We start from the raw sequence: 18,721 nt of genomic DNA, 5'->3' as shown, positions 1-18,721 counted from the left end.
TTTAAAAATAACCTCACGGTATTAAAAACTTATTTAAAATTACATTTTTGCTCATTTTGTTATGTAGTGCACTTTCATCAGGTTTTATTCACTTAACGTATCGCATTGTTCCAGAAAACCAACTCTCGTGTCTTTCCAACACAGCACCCAGCTGTTCAATGGCTGACCCACAAATCTCCCTTCTTGCTAACTAATTCCAGCTGTTGATTAACAATGACATCTGGGACCTCAGTTTGTTTTTCACGATCCAGATCCTGTGCCCTCATCCTGCTGTTTCTCAAAGTATTGTTCTGTGTTTTTAAGTTGAAGGTAACTTTTCACCCTGGGTCCCTGGATTTGATTCAAGGTTTCATTGATTCCCACTCTGCTGCCTGCATGGATCTGAAATAAATGTTTATAGTTAGTATTCTTCACTGTCATGATCTGGAAGAAGGTACTGAAGGCACTGTTGCTAAGTTTGCAAATGATACAAAGATCTGTAGAGGGACAGGTAGTATTGAGGAAGCAAGGGGGCTAAAGAAGGACTTGGACAAGCTAGGAGAGTGGGCAATGAAGTGGCAAATGAAATAAATATGGAAAAGTGTGAGGTTATGCACTTTGGAAGGGGGACTCTAGGCATAGACTATTTTCTAAGTGGGGAAATGCTTCAGAAAGCAGAAGCACAAAGTTGACTTGAAAGTCCCTTTTCACAATTCTCCTAAGGTTAATGTGCAGGTTCAGTCGGCAGTTAAGAAGGTAAATGCAATGTTAGCATTCATGTCAAGAGGGCTAGAATACAAGACCAGGGATGTACTTCTGGGGCTGTACAAGGCTCTGGTCAGACCCCATTTGGAATATTGTGAGCAGTTTTGGACCCCATATCTAAGGATGTACTGGCCTTGGAAAGGGTCCAGAGGAGGTTCACAAGAATGATCCCTGGAATGAAGAACTGTCATATGAGGAACATTTGAGGACTCTGGGTCTGTACTCGTTGGAGTTTAGAAGGATGAGAAGGGATCTTATTGAAATGTACAAGATACTGCGAGGCCTGGATAGAGTGGACGTGGAGAGGATGGTCCCACTTGTAGGAAAAACTAGAACCAGAGGACACCATCTCAGATTAAAGGGACGACCCTTTAAAACCGAGATGAGGAGGAATTTCTTCAGCCAGAGGGTGGTGAATCTGTGGAACTCTTTGCCGCAGAAGGCTGTGGAGGCCAATTCACTGAGTGTCTTTAAGACTGAGATAGAAAGGTTCTTGATTAATAAGGGGATCGGGGTATCGGGAGTAGGCAGGAGAATGGGGATGAGAAAATATCAGCCATGATTGAGCAAATAGATAACGAGGAAAGGCAGAAACGCTGGCAGATTCTTTTTCCTCATCATCAACTCAAGAAAATCCGGGTTCAATTCCGGCCTCGGGTGACTCTCTATGTCAGGGGTGGGCAAACTTTTCCGTGCAAGGGCCATATTCAGAAATTCACAATTCACAAAGGGCCGCATAGTATATTAAGTAAAATAATTACTTCACCTGGTTATGATTCTGGGCGCCTCATATAGAACATAGAACAGTACAGCACAGAACAGGCCCTTCGGCCCTCGACATTGTGCCGAGCAATGATCACCCTACTCAAGTCAACGTATCCACCCTATACCAGTAAGTAACCCAACAGCCCCCCCTCCCCATTAACCTTAAAAAGAAAAAAATTTAAAAAAAATTTTTTTTTTTTTTTTTAATGACTTGGTGGGCCGCAGAAATACCTTTGGCGGGCCGCATGCGGCCCGCGGGCCGTAGTTTGCCCACCCCTGCTCTATGTGGAGTTTGCATGTTCTCCCCGTGTCTGAGTGGGTTTCTTCCCACAGTCAAAAAAAAAGAGGTGCAGGTTAGGTGGATTGGCCATGCTAAATTGCCCCTCAGTGTCAAAGGTGGGGTTTGGGGGGGGTCCTAGTTTAGGGTACTCTTTCAGAGGGTCGGTGTAGACTCGATGGGCTGAATAGCCTCCTTTTTGCAGTGTAGGGTTTCTATGATTCTACATTTATTAATGTGTCCGTTTCAGCTGAAACTTCAGAGCAATGCTGAGGGAATGCTACATTGTCAGAACTTTGAACGACATGGTGACATAAAGACCTCAGAACACAACATGGCCAGTTTCAAACTGCAAGATGTTCTCTTGGCATTTATGGTTCAATGTTTCTCCCTGAATCACCACTGCTAGAAACAGGTATTACTGGTTATTTTTTACTGACTGTGTGAGGGATAGTGTTCACAAATTTATTGCTGTATTTGCCTACGTAATAACTGACTCCACGTGAAGCACTGTGGAATATTTTGAGAGACAGGACAGCATCCTGGAATAATGCAAAGCTCTTTTTAAGAAACATTTGCTTCCAAACATCAGAACATTGCTCCAGCCCGGAGCTTGTTTCGGTGAGGTTAGGAGCAGGAATCAGTTAAGAGGAATTACAAACAATTAGACAAGTCATATAAAATTTAATGTAAATAAAGGATTCTGAACCTATAATGTGATCCTTAAAGGGATTCCAGCGTTGGAAGTGTGAAGGAGTTGTCCCCATCTCAAAATATCGTTTGACAATAGCTGGCTTCTGATGTGCAGCATTGGAATCCCCACTTTATAACAATCCTCACCCGTTTATTTCCCGTGCTGTGGGTCAGAGATTTTAAAATCCAACATGTAAAGTGCGTGGGCCAAGGCAGTGTACAGGTGTGAGGTAGTGAATCGGAGACAGTACACTGGGCTACTGCTGGGAGAGGAGAGGAAAAAAACCTGGAAGAGAAGGAAACAGAGCATTGGTTAGTTCCACCACCAGTACTTGGCTGTTATTTACATAAGAGGACACTGCTCTATACAGAGGGGCAGCAGACTCCTATCCAGCAAGAGGAAACATTGGTTCTTCTGATGCACCTTCCATGTTTGCTGCCCTCTGCTGGGACACAGGAAACTCCTGCAACTTTTCTCAATCTCTCATTTTACATGGTGCCTAGATCGGCTGAGGTGAGTGATCTCATTAACAGTAGCTATATTGTGTATGAAGAGCTGTGAGGTATATGGGAAATGTGTGCTGATACAATAGATATGTTTTATCAATACCCAAGGCTTTTTGATGTTTGTAGCGGACAGAAGATACAATCATCAAGAAAGACTGGGATCTTTTCTGTATAAGAGATTGACAGGGCGACCTATAAAGAGGATTAAGAAGATAGACATAAAGAAAATGGTTCCACTTGTGAGTAAGTCCAAATATAGGGGCCATAAATATGACCGTCAATAATAAATCGAATAGGGCAGCACGGTGGCGCAGTGGTTAACACTGTTGCCTCACGGCGCCAAGGTCCCAGGTTCGATCCTGACTCTGGGTCACTGTCCGTGTGGAGTTTGCACATTCTCCCCATGTTTGCGTGGGTTTTGCCCCCACAACACAAAGATGTGCCCGGTAGGTGGATTGGCAACGCTAAATTGCCGTTTAATTGGAAAAAAATAATTGGGCACTCTAAATTTATTTTTAAAAGAGAAAAGAATAATAAATCGAATAGGGATTTCAAGAGAAACTTTTCCTTACCCAGTGAAGTGCAAGGACGTGGAATTCACAAACATAGTGAGCAGTTGAGGTGACTGAATGGATGTATTTAAGGACTGCTAGATAAACATGAGGGAAATAAAAATGTTATACTGATATGGTGAAATAAAGTGAAGTGGGGAATGTTTGTGTGGAGTATAAACACTGGCACAGAACTGTGGGCTGTATGGTCTGTTCTGTGCTGTACATTCTATGTAGTAACGACATTGTTTTCTGTGTCATTGACCCCTTCCAGACCTAAAAGAGAAGTTGTCTGTTCTGAAGAACAAGTGGGATCTGTGTCATTCGGCCAGTTGCCTGTCCCTGGACAGCTGAACTGTTGCTAATGGAAACTAAATAGGGGGAATTCTTTCCAAAAGCTCGGCAGCGCTTGCTGAGCTCACTGGGCTAAATCGCTGGCTTTTAAAGCAGACCATGGCAGGGCAGCAGCACGGATCGATTCCCGTACCAGCCTCCCCGGACAGGTGCCGGAATGTGGCGACTAGGGGCTTTTCACAGTAACCTCTTTGAAGCCTACTCGTGACAATAAGCGATTTTCATTCATTTTCATTTCAGGTTCTTGTATGGAGAGAAAGATCTTGCGTTTGTACAGAACCTTTCACCACCTGAGGGTTTTGTAAAACACCTTACAGACAGTGGCATATTTATTGTAGTGGTCACAGCTGGCACCAACAGAGTGTTGTTTGGGGTGATGCACCAATGGGTGGGTCAGCACTCTCAGCAAAGGCACTGACAGGGTGCCACAAGGGAGCATTAGCATTCTTATCATCTGGGCTAATCTTACCTGCAGACTCTTACTCTGCCTCTTGTCCCAGAGACGGACAACACCATAGCGAGAGGAGCCACTGGCGATCATGAAGTTTCCATCACTCTGCAAGCAGTAGAGCGCACTATCATGAGGTTCTTCCCACTCCATCACACTGCGTCTGCAACAGAAAAAGCTTAGAATAGTGACAGCATCTCAGCCAGGACTGACACAAGAGATAGCAACATTGCTGAGCCCATAAGCAAACATGTTTATATAAGCACCCAAAATATGCAGCAACTGCTCACCAGGACGGAGAACAGAGAGCAGGAGAAATAAAAAAATAAGGGAGAAGGGAGACAATGAGGAAGAATGGAATAAAGACAAGATCAACAAGTTTTTAAGGAAGATTTTAGGGATAATTGTTGGCTCAGGACACCTGGTCAATAGTGGTCCTGGTACCAACCTTAGTAGTATCCTACTATGGACCTTTCTCCAGTCTCAAAGAAGAAAAGTACAGCACAGGAACAGGCTTTTCGCCCCGCCAAACCTGTGCAAATCCTGAAGCCCAAACTAAAAAGAAAACCTTCTGCCCTTACTCAGTCCATACCCCTCTATTTCCTCCCTATTCATGTACCCATCCAGAAGCCTCTTACTACTACTCTGTTTCCAGTCACTCAGCCAACATCATATCCAGCTGCCACTTTCCCTTTTATTCCATGGGCTTCCTTTGCTGGGAAGTCTATTACGTGGCACATTATTAAAGATGGGGGCAATCAAAATGATACAGGGCCAAAGGAGGCCATTTCTGCCAGCTCTTGGAAAAAAACTATCCCACTCCTCCACTTTTTCCCCTGCAAATGTTTCCATTTCAAATATTTACCCAATGCCCTTTTGAAAGTTACTATTGGATCTGCTTCCACTGCCCTTTCTGGCCGTGTAATTTAGATCACAACAACTCATTGCTCCCTTATGTTGCCTTTGGTTCTTTTAATAACTAAAGTCAACTAATGTCATGAAGTGGATGTTTTTGTGGGGGAAGTGACAGGAAGCAGGGAAGTCAACATGCAATCCGAGAACTGCCAGCATTCTGCAGCTTGGAGACTCCAGCTCACCGTCTCCGCATTGATGACAAGAGCCTCATTAACTCAAAGGAGTCAGCTGACAGTGCAGTACAGTGACAGGATCACTGCTGTGTTTATTATAAGTGTTGGAGATGAAATGAGTATCGAGAGAGCTGTAGACTATGCAAGAAACCCATTAGAAGCTGCTTCCAGAATCCATTAAAGCATTCTCGACCAGAGGCAGCCTAATTCATGTCCTTGCTGTATTTATTCATTCACTCTCGGGATGTAGGCGTTAATGGAAAGATCAGTATTTATTGCCCATTTCTAATTGCCCTTGAGAAAATGGTGGTGAACTGCTTTCTTGAACCTTTTGCAGTTCATGTGGTGTAGGTACTGTCGTGTGAGAGTAACTTTAAGAAATGGGTGTTTATAAATGGGTGTGTATATAAATATTTGTAGTGAGAGTACCTTTAAGAAATGGGTGGTTATTACTGTAGTGATGTCAGAGTGTGGGTGGAGCTGGGCTGTCTGTCAGCTTTTTACTTTCGTTTTTGAGCAGGCTGCAGGGTGTGTTTTACTTTCGTTTTCAGTGTTGGAGCTGAAGCCAGACAGAGCAGGTGTACTGCTGTTCTCTCTGCCATCAAAAGACTATCTTTTGATCATTTGGTGAATTTAGAATTATAAATGTTCTCAGTAGTGAATGTAAACCTAATGTGCTTCTGTTAAAAGGTGTTTCTTTTGTCTGGATGTTGTTTGGGAAGTTATTAAGCATTACTTAGTGTTGTATTCTTTGGGGTTTATATTTGAATTAATGGTTGCTAAGATGTTCACTGTATGTTTTAAAAAGGTTAACTTGAGTTCATAGACTAAACATTGTTTTGCTTTTAAAAATACTTTTCCATTTCTGCTGTACCACACCTGTAGAGTCGGCCGTGTACTCCCCATACCACAATCTATTAAGAGTTGTGGGTCAGGTGAACTCAATGCTCCACTTTGGAGTTCTCTAAACCCTGGCCCATAACAGTACACCCACAGTGTTGTTAAGCAAGTGTTCCAGGTCTTTGACCCAGCAACATCAGAGGAACGGCTGATATATTTCCAAGTTAGGGCGGCATGGTGGTGCAGTGGTTAGCACTGCTGCCTACGGCGCTGAGGACCCGGATTCAATCCCGGCCCTGGGTCACTGTCTGTGTGGAGTTTGCACATTCTCCCAGTGTCTGTATGGGTCTCACCCCCACAACACAAAGATGTGCAGGGTAGGTGGACTGACCACGCTAAATTGCCCCTTAATGGAAAAATAATTGGGTGCTCAAAAATTTCAAAACAAAAACAATTTCCAAGTTAAGATGATGTGCGACTTTAACCCGAAGAGTTCTAGCCCAACTTTTTATTTGCTTCATTAACCTTGAGATCCAGTCAGAAAGAAAAATGCAGTCTTCATACATTTTTAGTCATCTCAAATTACAAAAAAACAGAATTCTGTCCAACTAGATAAGGGGAGTGCTGATTCATACCCATTGATATTTTATGTTTAATCTCTGATCTCACCAGAATAGTGATAGGAAGGCTACAAACTCCCTCAGGATTCTCCTGGCGATGTTAACAGTAGCCCCTCTCGAGAGTGCCTAGGTGGATATTAGAACGAGGGTTCATTTGCGATGCTCTCCCTTCATGGAGTGACCTGACAACATTCACTAAGTGAGCAACTGGGTGCATTACTGGAGGATAGAGGGTCAGGAAACAGTCAAAAGACAAGGATTTTTGTGAGAAACTGTGTCCACCATCAAGAGAGGTGGTAAACAGAGAACACGGATTTACTATAATTGGCCAAGGAACCAGAGAGGTGAGGAGGATTATTTTTAAACATGTTGAGTTATAATGATCTAGCTTGGAACTATGTCGCCATTCCTTGACTGTCATTGGGCCTAAATCCTGGAACTCATTAACAGCACTATGGGAATACATATACCAGAAGGCAGCTCACCAACACCAGCCCAGCAACAAGGGCAATTAGAGATGGACAGCAAATGCTGGCCTTGCCAGTAACGCTCACATCCCACGAATGATGTTGGGGAAAGTAAATTCAATGACTTTCAAAAAGGATTTTGTTAAGGACTCAAAAAAGAAAATTTGTCGGAGGGTGTGGGGAAAGAGCAGAGGGAGAGCGGGTCTAATTGGATAACTCCTTTCAAAGAGACAAAATGGGACAAATGACCTACTTCTCTGTTCCATCATTTATGATTCCATATTAATCCAGACAAGAACAGAATGTTGGTGCTGGGGTTCACTGATTGTCAATCTCTTTTCTGTATTCAATACCCTGTGTTTTACATGAGATATGGCTCCCTATTATATACAATACATTGTTTTCACCTAGCATAGTTAAGTTTCCTTTTTTTAAATTCAGTTACGGGATGTGCTAGACATAGTCTAGCAGCTATGTCCTTTAGGACCCAGCCAGCTCTGTCTGTGGTGGTACCACCGAGCCATTCTTGATGATGGACATTGAAGTCCACCAGCCAGAGTATATTCTGCGCCTTTGCTACCCTCAGTGCTTCCTCCAAGTGGTGTTCACGGTGGAGGAGTAACTGATTCATCAGCTCAGGGGGATGGTACAAGGTAATCAGCAGGAGGTTTCCTTCCCCATATTTGACCTGGTGCCATGAGACTTCATGGGGCCTAGAATCGATGTTGACAATTCCTAGAACAACTCCCTCCTACCAGTGAGACAGGACATACCCAGGAATAGTGGTGGTGGTATCTGGGACATTGTCTGTAAGATATGATTCCGTGAGCTGCTGCTTGACTCATCTGTGGGACAGTACCCCAGATTTTGGCACAAGCCCCTAGATGTTAGTAAGGAGGACTTTGCAGGGTCAACAGGGCTGGGTTTGCCGTTGTTGTTTCCGATGCCCAGGTCGATGCCGGGTGGTCCGTCTGGTTTCATTCCTTTGTGTTTTCTTCATAGCGGCTGAATATAACTGAGTGGCTTGCTAGGACATTTCAGAGAGAGCATTTAAGGGTCAACCACATAGAATCTACTATTATCCAGGATGAACTTTCTCCTGTGTATAATAGACGGTTTTACTTGGAATAGTTCCTGTATTTGCTGTATCAAGGATACGTGTTTTATCAAGGATATTGAGACTACAATTACATTCATTGTTCCCTTAAACCTATCCCGCTCCATTGTCGTTTCTCCGCCTCTGTATTGTGTTGCACATCCTTTAAATTAGGTAATGCCCTGGGAACTCTGAAGGACAACATAAGCATATCTGATGGCTTTCTGACAATAACAACTTTATAGGAACAGCAAGAATGACAGAACAGGGTGCTATCCCTGACTGTCCACAACAAACTGCCCTTAAACCAGCTGTATCTGTCTGAATGCTGGTCACCCCACTCCACTCCACCTCTGGGAACTGTTATCACTTTAAACTACTAGGTGACAGACAGGAGCAAGGAAGCTCTGGTAGCAGCTATAGAATCCCAACAGCGCAGGAGGCCATTTGGCCCTTCGAGTCTGCACTAACCCTCTGAAAGAGCACCCAGCGCAGGCCCACTACCCCGCCCCATCCCATCCCTATGACCCCACCCAACTTGCACATCCCTGGACACTAAGAATCAATTTTTAGAATGGCCAATCCATCTAACCTGCACATCTTTGGACTGTGGGAGGAAACAGGAGTACCCGGACGAAACCCACGCAGACACGGGGAGAACGTGCATCTCCACACAGAGTGACCCGAGGCCGGAATTCAACCGGAGTCCCTGGCGCTGTGAGGCAGCAGTGCTAACCCGGGTCCCTGGCACTGTGACACAGCAGTGCTAACCCGGGTCCCTGGCACTGTGACACAGCAGTGCTAACCCGGGTCCCTGGCACTGTGAGACAGCAGTGCTAACCCGGGTCCCTGGCACTGTGAGACAGCAGTGCTAACCCGGGTCCCTGGCACTGTGAGACAGCAGTGTTAACCCGGGACCCTGGCACTGTGAGACAGCAGTGTTAACCCGGGTCCCTGGCACTGTGAGACAGCAGTGTTAACCCGGGTTCCTGGCACTGTGAGGCAGCAGTGTTAACCCGGGTCCCTGGCTCTGTGATGCAGCAGTGCTAACCCAGATCCCTGGCTCTGTGAGGTAGCAGTGTTTTTTTTAAAATTTAGTGTACCCAATTCATTTTTCCCTATTAAGGGGCAATTTAGCGTGACCAATCCACCTACCCTGCACACCTTTGGGTTGTGGGGGCGAAACCCACGCAAACACGGGGAGAATGTGCAAACTCCACACGGACAGTGACCCAGAGCCGGGATCGAACCTAGTACCTCAGCACCACGAGGCAGCAATGCTAACCCGGGTCCCTGGCGCTGTGAGGCAGCAGTGCTAACCCGGGTCCCTGGCGCTGTGAGGCAGCAGTGCTAACCCGGGTCCCTGGCGCTGTGAGGCAGCATTGCTAACCCGGGTCCCTGGCGCTGTGAGGCAGCAGTGCTAACCCGGGTCCCTGGCGCTGTGAGGCAGCAGTGCTAACCCGGGTCCCTGGCGCTGTGAGGCAGCAGTGCTAACCCGGGTCCCTGGCGCTGTGAGGCAGCAGTGTTAACCCGGGTCCCTGGCGCTGTGAGGCAGCAGTGTTAACCCGGGTCCCTGGCTCTGTGAGGCAGCAGTGTTAACCCAGGTCCCTGGCACTGTCAGACAGCAGTGTTAACCCGGGTCCCTGGCGCTGTGAGGCAGCAGTGCTAACCCGGGTCCTTGGCGCTGTGAGGCAGCAGTGCTAACCCGGGTCCCTGGCGCTGTGAGGCTGCAGTTAACCCGGGTCCTTGGCACTGTGAGACAGCAGTGTTAACCCGGGTCCCTGGCGCTGTGAGGCAGCAGTGTTAACCCGGGTCCCTGGCGCTGTGAGGCAGCAGTGTTAACCCGGGTCCCTGGCGCTGTGAGGCAGCAGTGTTAACCCGGGTCCCTGGCACTGTGAGGCAGCAGTGTTAACCCGGGCCCCTGGCGCTGTGAGGCAGCAGTGTTAACCCGGGTCCCTGGCGCTGTGAGGCAGCAATGCTAACCGCTGTGCCACACCAAAGCTTCTTTACAATTTATTAATAAGATGCCACTCTTCTGAAGAATGTTGCACAGATCAGCATCGGTGATGATTTTCTCTTCTCACATCTCCTTCTGCCCCATATCCTAAAGGATTTACACTTTTTGTACAAAAGCAAAATAAAAGTAAAATGCTGCAGATGCTGGAGATCAGAAATAAAAACAGAAAAATTCAACAGGTCTGGAAGCATTGTGGCAAGAGAAACAGTTGATGTTTCAGAACCATATTCAAAAGGATTTACACTTTCTTATAGTGTCCATTTAAAAAAGAAACATCACAGGATCTGGGAGATGCTGAGGAAGATCATTATTTATTATCCATCCTTAGCTGCTTTGAGAAGTTGTTAGAGGACTGCCTTCTAGAACTGCTGCAGTCTTGCTGATAAAGGCCCTCTTGCAATGCTGTGAGGGAATTTCAGGATGTGACCCCAGTGTAGACAAACATGCACCTACTGACCTTGTCCTTTTGGTGGTTCAGGTTGTGGTTCCCCCCGACTCTTCCCCTTGCCTCAGTTTATCTGCTGCTGAAACTCTCGTCCATGCCGTTGTTACCTGTAGGTGTGACTGTTCCAACATACTCCTTTGTTCCATCCCCTGTAAAACTGAGCTCATTCAAAACTCTGCTGCTTATGTCCTAACTCGTACCAAATCCCCCTCACCCATCTCGTGTGTTTGCTGACTCAACCCCCAATTAAGTGAGCCTCAATTTTAAAATTCTCATACTTGTTTTCAAATTTCTCTATGCCCTCAACCTTTCCTATCTCTGTCATCTCCTCTAGCCCCCTGACATATCTGGACGCCGCCAATCTGGTCTTCTGAGCATCTACTATTTTAATCCCTTCACTATTGGTGGCTGTGCCTCCAGCTGCCATGGTCCCACTCGCAAAGGTTTCCTGCCAATTCTCTCCACCTCTCTTTCCTCCTTGAACACACTCTTCAAACCTATTTTGGTTTGATCATCTGACCAAATATTTCCTCATGTAGCTCAGTGTCAAATTTTATTTGATGCCTGTTCGTAGAGTTATTGAGTTTTACAGCAGGGGAAGAGACCCTTTGGCCCATCATGTCCATGCTGTCCAACAAGCACCTCTCTATTCTAATCCCTTTTTCCAGCACTTGGTCCATAGCCTTGTATGCAATGGCATTTCAAGTGCTGATCTAAACACTTCTTAAATGTTGTGAGGGTCTCTGCCTCCACCACCCTTTCAGGCAGCGAGTTCCAGATTCCCACCACCCTCTGGGTGAAAAAGGTTTTCCTAACATCGCCTCCAAACCAACTGCCCATTACCGTAAATCTATGCCCCCTGGTTATTGGCCCCTCCACTAAGGGGAAAGCTGCCCACCCGATCTATGTCCCTCATAATTTTATACATCTCAATCAGGTCCCCCCCTTCATCCTTCTCTGCTTCAGGGAAAACAACCCCGGCCTATCTAGCCTCACCCGATAGCTGAAACACTCCAGGCTACATCCTGGTGAATCTCCTCTGCACCCGTTTATTAATCAAAATTGCCACCTCCATGGACGGCAGGATCGCAACACTGGACGAACTGACAGAGAAATTCCAGCTAGCCAGGGGGAACGAGCTAAGGTATCTACAGCTCCAAAACTTCCTACGAAAGGAGACAAGGACGTACCCACAACAGCCACGACAGATACTACTGGAAGAACTGCTGGGTGCAAGCATACTAGACAAAGGAAACTGTAGTGACATGTATGACCGACTGATAGAAAGGGCCGACACTGTACTGGACGCAACAAGAAGGAAATGGGAGGACGACCTGGGGATTGAGATAGGGTGGGGACTCTGAAGAAAAGCATTGCATAGGGTCAACTCCACCTCCACTTGCGCAAGGCTCAGCCTGTCGCAGCTAAAAGTGGTACATAGAGCCCACTTAACAAGAACCCGTATGAGTAGGTTCTTCTCGGAGGTGGAGGATAGATGTGAACGGTGCCAAGGAGGCCCGGCCAACCACGCCCACATGTTCTAGTCTTGCCCCAGACTTGCAGGGTACTGGACAGCCTTCTTCGAGGCAATGTCCAAAGTGGTGGGGATGCGGGTGGAGCCATGCCCAAAAGTGGCGGTCTTCGAGGTTTCGGACCAGCCAGATCTATTCCTGGTGAGGAAGGCGGACGCCCTTGCCTTTGTCTCCCTGATCGCCCGCCGTAGAATCCTGTTCAAAGCTGCAGACTGGCTGTCCGACCTCTCGGAATCTCTCCAAATGGAGAAAATCAAATTCGCCATTCGTGGGTCAGACGACGGTTTCCACAGAACGTGGGAGCCATTCACGCAATTGTTCCGGGACCTGTTTGTGGCCAACGAACAAGCCGAAGAACAACCAGGTAGCCAAGAATCAGGGGAAAGTAGCCAAAGCATGAGGGAGAGATAGACGGGGGGGGGGGGGGGGGGGGGGGGAGCAGCCACACCCAAGAGGAAAGAAAGGCGAACCACAGGAGGGGCGGGGGGGTGGAGAGGAAAGAGACAGGGAACAAGAGAGGAGAACCAGGGAAATGAGAGCCGGAAGGAAGGCACGGGATACAATAACGAACATGGCATCTCCAGGAGTAGGGAACAAGGAGAATAAAGATGAAAGATGGAGAAACGGCAGAAGTAAGTGGAGGTGAGCGCGAGACGGCAGCGAGATCCGTCCGGAAGAAGCAAGGGACAACAACACCAAACCATTCCAGTATTGCCCACTGTAATTGTTTCTCCGGCACCCGAATGTATATTTACCTCCCCAGTCTCCACACCCCCCTCCCTCCCCCCGCGAACAGTTGCCTACTTATGTGTTGTAAATAATTTTGCCAGGTGTACAGAGTTGCTGCTGTTGAGCTGGTGCACAATACCCTACCAGTTATTCTATTGTATTTTTTTAATTATTTACTATTTTCTTTTCTTTGGTATGTTTGGGTGTGCCCTTCTCTTCTATATATATATAATATATATGTTTCTTATCCTATGTACATGACAGTAAATATACTTTGTTCAAAAACCCAATAAAAAACATTTATTTTTTAAAAATTGCCACCTCCCTCAGTTTTAGAGTCCAGCCCCGAATAAAATACCTGCCCACCCCATCCCTTCCTCAGTTTAGTCTGATCCACCAACCTCAGGTGTGTCTCCTGCAGCAGTGCCATGTCCGCCTTTAAGCTCTTCAAATGCGTGAACAAACGAGCCCTCTTGACCGGCCCATTCAACCCTCTCATGTTCCATGTGAACAGCCTGGTCGTGGGGCACCAGCCCCCCAATCCACCATAACCCTTCCTCGGCCAGCCTCCAGCCCGCAGCCCCCACCGTCATCGACCCCCCAGTCTGTCTCCAAGCCCCAGTCCCTCCCCTGTCAGCAGATCAAAGCCCCCCCTCCCCCATAACAAAATAACAATCCCAAACCCCCTCAACAAACTTATCACCTCATCTGGCGAGTTCCTGGGCCTCATAAGCGACCCACAGACGTGCTGGGTACAGCATACCAAACCTCACCCCCTTCTTTTTTCATTAATTTATTTTTTCCAATTAAGGGGCAATTTAGCATGGCCAATCCACCTAGCTTGCTTTCTGTTGTGGGGGTGACACCCACGCAAACACAGGGAGAATGTGCAGAGATCGAACCTGCGACCTCGGTGCCGTGAGACAGCAATGCTAACCACTGCGCCACCATGCTGCTCCCTCACCCCCTTCTTAAAGAGGGCAGATTTCACCTAATTAAAACTTGACCTTCTTTTGGCCAATTCCGCACCCAAGTCCTGGTAATTACGCAGCTCGTTGTCTTCCCATAAACAGTTCCTCGCCTGCCTGGCCCACCTCAAGATCTGTTCAATGTCCAGGAACCGGTGCATACATACCACTATCGACCTCGGAGCTCATTCCTCAGGGGCTTCTTCATAACCGCCCTGTGCGCCCTGTCCAACGCACCTTCCTCCAGCAGCTTCTCAAACATACGCGCCACATATGCACCTGCGTCTGATCCCTCGCTGCCCTCCGGGAGATCAACAATCATCAGGTTCTGCCCGCGGATCAATTCTCCAGATCCTCCATTTTCACTTGCAGCCTCTTCTGGTGGTCCTTCATCAGTCCCATCAACACCGCCATCGCGGATAGCTGCTCATCATGCTCAGCCACCGCCTCTTCCACTTCTGGATTGCCTGGCCCTGGGTTTCCAATCTCTGCTCCACACGATCAATCCCCACCTTTATCGGTTCCAGATAATCCATTCTTTGCTGACCGCATTTCTCCTGAAGAAAATCCACCAGCTGCTCCGTTGACCACTGGGTTGGCAGTTTCGCTCCCTGACCCTCCGCCATATTCTCCTGCACTGCAGACTCCACTCCCGTCTTCGACTGACGTTCTCTCCTTTTCAGACCCCTTCTGGTCCACAAATCCATACACTGGTGGGGAATCCTCCTCTACTTCACCAGTCTCCTGTTTTAACAATCAAATCTTCTGTGATTCGGGGGAAAAAAGTCCAAAAGATCCGCCACGAGCGGGAGCTACCAAATATGTGACCACTCACTCCATGGCCACCACCGGAAGTAACTTTATCAACTATTACTGGGCGGCTAACATATCGATGGCTAGGGAGTGGGTAGTGGGGGAGGGATTGGTATGGGAGCGGATAGAGGCTGCATCTTGTAAGGGCACGAGTCTGAAGGCTTTGTTAGCGGCACCTCAGCAGTTCTTGCCGGCTCGGTACTCCACATGCCCGGTGGTAGTGGCAGCCCTGAGGGTGTGGGGGCAGTGGAGGCAACACATGGGACTGGAGGGGGTGTCGGTGTGGGCACCGATCTATGACAACCATCGGTTTGCTCCGGGGGTGCTGGACGGGGGCTTTAGGAGATGGCAGCTGGCAGGGATCGCAAGATTTGGAGATCTTTTTATTGAGGAGGGTTTCCTGAGTTTGTGAAGCTGGAGGAGGAGTTCGAGTTACCAGATGGGAATGGGTTCCGATACTTGCAAGTGCGGGACTTTGTTCAGAGGCAGGTCCTGGGCTTCCCACGCCTCCCACTAAGGGGGCTACAGGACAAGGTGATGTCCAAAACAGGAGTTGGGGAGGAGAAAGTCTCGGAAATATATAAGGAACTGATAGAGTGGGAAGGTGTTCCAATAGGGGAGGTGAAGTGGAAGTGGGAGGAAGAGCTGGGAGGGGAGTTAGAAGCTGGGTAATGGGAGGAGTCCCCGAGGAGAGTCAATGCGTCCTCCTCGTGTGCCAGGCTTAGCCCGATCCAATTCAAGGTGGTCCACACGGCTCATATGACTGTGGCACGGATGAGCAGGTTTTTTGAGGAGGTGGAGGACAGGTTGGTCGGTGTGGGGAAGTCTTGTGAATCATGTACATATGTTTTGGGCGTGTCCGAGGCTGAGGGGATTTTGGCAGGAGCTTTCAGATGCTATGTCTGAGGTCCTGGAAGGGGGGGTGATTCCAAGTCCAGAGGTGGCAATATTTGGAGTGTCGGAAGATCAGGGAGCCCAGGGGGGAGGGAGGCCGACATTTTGGCCTTTGCCTCCATGGTGGCCCGGAGACGGTTTCTGTTGGGATGGAGGGACCCGGAGCCTCCAAAGATGGGGGTTTGGGTCAGCGACGTGGCAGGGTTTCTTAGGCTGGAGAAAATCAAATTCGCCTTAACGGGTTCGTTACAGGGGTTCATTCATCAACTTCTTCAGGGAAAATTAGAAGGGTATGATAGTTAAGGTTTATGCTTTGGGGGAGATGGGTATGTTATTGTAGGTTTTTTTGTGTTTGTTGGATCTCTTTGTTAAAATTATAAATGCCTTAATAAAATATTTTCTAAACAACAAATATAAATAACATTGAAACAGAAAACTTAGCGGCTTTGTTCATTGTGGCCGGGGACTTCAACCAGGCCAACCTCAAGAATGCATTGCCAAAATTCAACCAACACGTCTCCTGCCCCACCAGTATCCTTGACCACTGCTACACAAACATCAAAGGCGCCTACCGATCTATTTTCTGACCATGCTTCAGAAAATCAGACCATAAGACAGTGTCCTTCTCCCGGCATATAAGCAGAAACTGAAGCGGGAGAATCTGGTTAAGAAGGTTGTGTAATGCTGGTCCGAGGCAACAGAAGAGCTCCTATGTGACTGCGTGGAGTCAGTGGACTGGTCCATATTCACAAACCTAGTGGCCAACCTAGACGCGTATGCCACTACCGTCACAGACTTCATCAATAAGTTGTCGTAAATTGAGGCGGCATGGTAGAAACCATTCCGAAGAAAACCTCACCTTGTGATGTCTACCAATTTGGAGCAGAATATGATGAAGATGCAGAAGATGTTTGGTAAATGCTCCTGTGTTAATTAACAGCAAAATTAACATTTGCTAATATCTCCCTCAATGTCAGCAAAACTAAGGAGTTGGTCACCGACTTCAGGAAGCCAAGTGTCGTACACATCCTTGTCTGCATCACGGTACCAAGGTGGAGATGGTTAACAGCTTCAAATTCCTAGGTGCACACATCACCAACAATCTGTCCTGGTCCACCCACGACAACGCTACAACCAAGAAAGCACAACAGCGCCTGTACTTGTTCCCTGCTGGGCTGCCAAAAAAGAAGAGTGCCAATAGATAGCAGGTAGCACCAGCCCAGAACGGACTGGGTTTTTTTGTGAGATTGTGCCCAGAGTGTCCGTTAAGTAGATCTTCAAAATGCACTTTCCAGCAGGTGCCGACTGCCTCTCTGTTGTGATGAGCACGTCTCCACTCTAAGTCAGCTGTGGGATAGGGCCCTGGGTGTTTGGGCCATAAGTGGTCTTGACTTTGTTGAAGAAACTTCGCACATCATGGCTGTCGACTAAATTGCTGGTACTCCCACGTTTTCTCCACCCACCATCTGTCCTTTAGGTCACGTGTCTGTTGCTGGACCTCAGCCTTCAGGAGAGCTGCTTTCTTGCTCTCGAGTCACGTTGCTGTTTCAAGTTCAGAAAAGCCTTGCACTTGCAGCTTCTCAGCTCCTGGTTTCCAGGTCAGTGTCATCAAACCAGCCTTGGTGTTTCCTGGTCGCGTGACCAAGCATCTCTTCTCAGGTGCTGATTATGGGGGCCTTGAGACAGACCAGACATTGTGGACACTCTGCATCACGGAAAGTCATCAGGTCGGCAATGAGGCGCTGGCTGAATAGACCTTTCTTATCAGAGTCTTTGTAAAAAATAAATTTAAGAGTATCCAATAATTTTTTTTCCAGTTAATAGCCAATTTAGCATGGCCAATCCACCTCCCCTGCATATCTTTGGGTTGTGGGGGTGAGACCCACGCAGATTTGGGGAGAATGTGCAAACTCCACACCGACAGTGACCCAGGGTTGGGATCGAACCTGGGACTTTGGCGTCGTGAGGCAGCCGTGCTAACCAGCGTGCCGCTCTCTTATCAGAGTCTCCATGAGGCCTTGCACTTGTCTCTCTGATGGGACACGGTGTTGGTAATAACAAGGCTGTGTTCTAGGCATTTTGTCAGGAGCAGCATACCATTGGATTTCCTTACCCCCCTCTCAGTAGATTACACCTCCCCAGAGGTGTGTGTTCTTTCCAACTCTGGCGTTGACGTTGCCAAGGAGGATCAGTTTGTTGTCTGTTGAGACTCGGGCCAAGAATTGTTCAGGGCTGGAGTAAAATTCCTCTTTGGATTCAGGTTTGTAGTGTTGGGGCATACATGCTGAGGACTGTAGCACACTTGTTCTGGGCTCGAGTGAGCTGAAGGTTCATGAGGCACCTTCGCAAGCGCAATCTCTATTATGACCAACTAATTTGTTTTTAATGGAGAAGGCAACCCTGTGGAAGCAACGATCTTCTGATTTACCTTTCCAGAAGAAGGTGTAACAGCCACCTTGTTCCTTAAGGTGGCTGTCCCCTGCCCGCTGGGTCTCAGGGCAGCGATGCCAAAGTTGAAACGCATCAGCACCAGGGTGTTGATAACAGGACGCTGTTCTGGTCTGTCGCTGTTCCAACTGTCCACGAGGGTCCTGATGTTCCAGTGCCAAAACTTCATTTTAAGGAGTGGAAGATTCCTGTGCGTCAGTTCTTTAATGTGGGGTGGTCATTGCACACCATCTACCACACGGGCTTGACCAAGCAATGCTTTGGTCAAGTGGCCAGAGGGTCCAAAATGACTGGAGACAAGGCTCTAATGGAGGGCTTAGGACATGCAACCACACATAATCCTCCAGTCCACACTCCTACTGTTCTTCAGGTAAATAAGACATGAACAGAAATTTGCATTAGGAGATAATGAGATAACCATGATT

The 18,721-nt window shown here is 47.6% G+C and overlaps 1 protein-coding gene across 5 annotated transcripts in view; it reads right to left on the bottom strand.

The window, feature by feature from the left end:
* Window positions 1-59: 59 nt before the first annotated feature.
* The window catches only part of fbxw4 (F-box and WD repeat domain containing 4), a 174,855-nt gene continuing 156,193 nt past the window's right edge, over window positions 60-18,721 (bottom strand). Inside the window, exons 8-10 of one of the 5 annotated variants that reach the window (XM_038822087.1) lie at window positions 4,359-4,502; window positions 2,627-2,762; window positions 60-381 (exon numbers count right to left, since the gene is read on the bottom strand). In XM_038822087.1, coding sequence (XP_038678015.1) covers window positions 241-381; window positions 2,627-2,762; window positions 4,359-4,502 — 421 coding nt within the window. In that variant the 3' untranslated portion in view covers window positions 60-240. Of the gene's footprint in view, window positions 382-2,450; window positions 2,766-4,358; window positions 4,503-18,721 lie in introns of those variants that run through there. The other 4 variants (XR_005463760.1, XM_038822090.1, XM_038822088.1 and 1 more) reach the window with 4 other exon arrangements.

Source organism: Scyliorhinus canicula, chromosome 16, assembly GCF_902713615.1.
Source record: "Scyliorhinus canicula chromosome 16, sScyCan1.1, whole genome shotgun sequence".
NCBI lineage: Eukaryota > Metazoa > Chordata > Chondrichthyes > Carcharhiniformes > Scyliorhinidae > Scyliorhinus > Scyliorhinus canicula.
Note: the sequence above shows the minus strand (reverse complement) of the source record. Positions and strands in the feature narration are given on the sequence as shown.